General features: G+C 35.9%; 1 protein-coding gene across 1 annotated transcript; it reads right to left on the bottom strand.

Moving 5' to 3' along the window:
- Positions 1–643: 643 nt before the first annotated feature.
- LOC110623936 (transcription factor bHLH84) lies at positions 644–2,414 on the bottom strand. The gene is made up of 5 exons (XM_043960688.1): positions 1,634–2,414; positions 1,280–1,560; positions 1,151–1,235; positions 977–1,042; positions 644–891 (listed from the first exon to the last, which is right to left on the bottom strand). The coding sequence occupies exons 1-5, from the start codon at positions 2,198–2,200 to the stop codon at positions 799–801; spliced, it is 1,092 nt and encodes a 363-aa protein (XP_043816623.1). The 5' UTR covers positions 2,201–2,414; the 3' UTR covers positions 644–798.
- Between the last annotated feature and the right edge of the window lie 903 nt (positions 2,415–3,317).

Below are 3,317 nucleotides of genomic sequence, written 5' to 3'. Positions count from 1 at the left end.
ATAATGTGAAACGGCGATTCTTTCCTAGTGTCTTCTCCGGTGTTTTATGGTCGTCACCTCCACTTTTACCTCCTGTTTGGAATTCAAAATTCCAATCACGAACTTTTTTTTTTTATTTTGTGGGGGAGAATTTACTTGATTTCATTTTTTTTTTTTTCAAAATGAATTATATCAAAGAAAGTGTGAGCTTTTCGGGTTCTATCTACTGGTTATGGGCTCAATCTAAGGAGTCTATGCTTGCATGTTTCTGATTACTGAGTCCACTGGATCTTTATATGGAGTGGAGTCATCCATGGGTCTCTAAGTTCTTGTATTTGAGTTGTTTGTGATAGAGTCCATCTGTGTAATCAGGTGTTGCCAATTTTTTTCACAGTTCTATTTAGTCTCAGAGAACAGTCCTATAGAAGACATTCTCAAAATTTGAACACAGGCACCACGATAAAAGATTTTTGTTTTCTTTTTCCGTTTTTACACAGCTTTTAGCTTTGAGCACCAAAGAAGTTGGCCAAACTAATTCTGTGGAGCCTTTATCGGTTTTTTCAGTTAAAACGGTATTCTGCTCGCCCCTGTTAAATTCTTCTGTTTATATATCAGATGGATTCATATCTCATGTAAAGTGACAACATGACTGATCCGATAACTTTTCTTGATTTCTCCCCTTTCTAAGAGGAATCCATAAACTTTTACATAATAAGCCATTCCAAAATGTAATTAACTTTATTTTAGTAAAAATATATGTTAACTTGATGTTGATGTATGTTAGTACAGAAGAGAAAGGCACCACTGTAATTCTAATCATCATCTTGCTGTACTCAGCTTCAGATCAAGTCCTATGTCCATTCCATTGTAAGCAATGGGCGCATACATCCAAAGGTCATCAGAACTTAGCAGCTGGAGAAATCAAAACATCAAGAATAATGTAAATTTGTGTCTGCAAATAAATTTTCAGATCAACAAAATTTCATTTTGTTCTTACCTTAATCTGAAGCTGCAAAAACTTGACATAGTTGACTGCTTCTTCAAGCATTGTACTAATATCAACCTACCATTTTAAAGAATCAATCTTTGTAAATTTTTCGAAATAGTTAAAAACTTGTAAGATTAATGACATTATGCATATGATTTCATGAACTGGGTTCTACGTAATTACCTTTGTTCCATTAGGTACGAGGTTCTGCAGAATCTTGAGCCTCTCATTTATTCTCTCTCTTCTTTTCTGTATAACACAAAACACAATCAAATCATTTATATTACCGAATCAATGAGCTACACTTAGCATTAAGAGATAAAATTTACCCTTGCATAGAGGCTCTGGGGATCGGTGGCTGCCCCTCGGCTGGCTCTTGTTCTGCCATTCAAGTTGAGAGCTGGAGTCCCTTTCAAGCTCAAACTTGAATTAGCTCCTCCATTGAGTTCATGGGATCCATTTGAGTCATCCTCTGAGCAGCAGCTGCTCGTGGCTGGCACATTAACGCCTGCATTACACTCTTCAGCATTGTTGTTGCCGGAGGCGAGCTTCTGGCTCTTCTTAGACCTTGCATTTCTCTTGTTCTTTTGAGCCTGCATTTCCAAAATCACAATGAGAAGATGCTCTACAGAAAATATAGCATTAAATTCTGATTCTTGTACTCACATCTCCTGCATTCCTTGATCTTTTCTTAGAGATCTCAGGTGGCTTGCCGCTTTTATCTTCTGTCAGTTGTTCAGGCACTAGCATCTCTTGTTTATCAGGAAAATCAGCAGCTTCAGGCTGCTGGTTTCCACCATATTCTTCCACATTGCCATTGCTTATTTCCTGGTTCAAGCAGTCATCGCCTTCGACAAGATACGAGACAGTATTTATCACATCTCCAACACAAAAATCCATAGACATGGAGCTGTTATTGCTAACCAAAACTGCATGAGAATCATTCAAAAAATAGCTTTCCTGACTCGAGGTGGCAAAAAGAAAATTGCTTCCACCACTATAACAACTACTCCCTTGTGAAAAATTGTAGAAATTAGTATCAACTGAATCTTCATTCACTGCTGCCATGTTCATTTCTGAATCATGGCTAGACCAGAAAGAAGATGGAACTCCAAAGCAAGAACTTGAATCATTGTTACCAAGCAATTGCGCCAAGAAAACAGCCTCCTCGCTTCTGTACATTCCACTAAGAGAGCTCCACTCTCCCTCCAGGCTGACTCCAATAGGCTCCATTGATTTTCTCGTTAATTTCTGTTCTTGGCAAAGCCTATTAGAGTGTGTTTTTTTGACGTTAAGCAGTTAGCCGAAGCTCGAAAAACTCGATGCTTGAAAGAAACAAGACTGCTGAGAGGTATTTATACCCAACACAGCAGGAACTGAGAATGTCTGAATTCATTATTCTCAATTATTACACACGAAAAGGTCTCAATTCCGTAATGGGGCCAAGTACAACTCATCAACAAGACCAAGTTCAAGCAATTATGAAGCTAAACTATTAAGCATCATGCTTAAACACCTTGGAGTTAACTAAAAGACATGATGAAAAGAATGATTATAAGACAATATAGGACTTAAAACTGTGTCTAATCATGCATAGTTAGAATCAAAAGTGGTCAATTATTTCAGGATGATGAGAAGTGAGATTTGGTGAAGTAAGATGAAAGAGAATCACACCTGGCAATAGAGAGACGTGGGAGGTTCTTGTTTGAATATGATAATGCTTAAAGAAATATGAGGTAAACGAGAATGAAAGTGACGTATCAAATATAGAGGACGGCTAGTGATCGTGGTGGATAGATGAGTCTCCACTTAATTGACATTCTCGTAAACTGTCTGGAACCAGACAATGTATCAGTTTACTGGATTCTTCTGTCGCCTGCTGCTTTTGTTCTTTAAAACCCACCAAGTTTTCCTTGAACTCAATCAAAATCTTTCTTGTAAGGAACCTAGTTGATCACATTTTTATCTGTGGTAGTGGCATTGTTCTTTGAAAAAAAAAAAAAATTTCTAGCCTAACATTCTGATTTTGATTAATATGCTATAGAAAAATACTTATCTAGATCCGTTCATATGAAATTCCATTTATTTACATTACGAGTCTATATAAAATTGGTCTAATTAAAAATTGCTCTTGCTATATTACGTGGATATAAGTAAATAATTCATTAAATTATTCATGCGGTTACTTATCACAAATCTCAAATGGTAATTTTTATTTTTTAATATATAAAATTTATTATTTTGATTAATTTAAATTTACTCGAGAGAAGTCTAATTTTAAATATGTTTAATTGAATGAATTTGAATTTTCCCAATGTTTAATTGAATGAATTTGAATTTGAGATTGGGA

This window comes from Manihot esculenta, chromosome 10 (assembly GCF_001659605.2).
Source record: "Manihot esculenta cultivar AM560-2 chromosome 10, M.esculenta_v8, whole genome shotgun sequence".
Taxonomy (NCBI): domain Eukaryota; kingdom Viridiplantae; phylum Streptophyta; class Magnoliopsida; order Malpighiales; family Euphorbiaceae; genus Manihot; species Manihot esculenta.
The sequence above is the reverse complement of the archived record's forward strand: the minus strand, read 5'-3'. Positions and strand labels throughout refer to the sequence as shown.

Excerpts from the sequence above, each read along its gene's own strand:
- LOC110623936 (XM_043960688.1), bottom strand. The coding sequence starts at position 2,200 with ATGGAGCCTATTGGAGTCAGCCTGGAGGGAGAGTGGAGCTCTCTTAGT. Across the intron at positions 1,236-1,279 it reads AGGGTAAATTTTATCTCTTA|TGTGTTTTGTGTTATACAGA; the intron begins ATGCTAAGTGTA and ends AAATGATTTGAT. Across the intron at positions 1,043-1,150 it reads TCGTACCTAATGGAACAAAG|GTTGATATTAGTACAATGCT; the intron begins GTAATTACGTAG and ends TTAAAATGGTAG.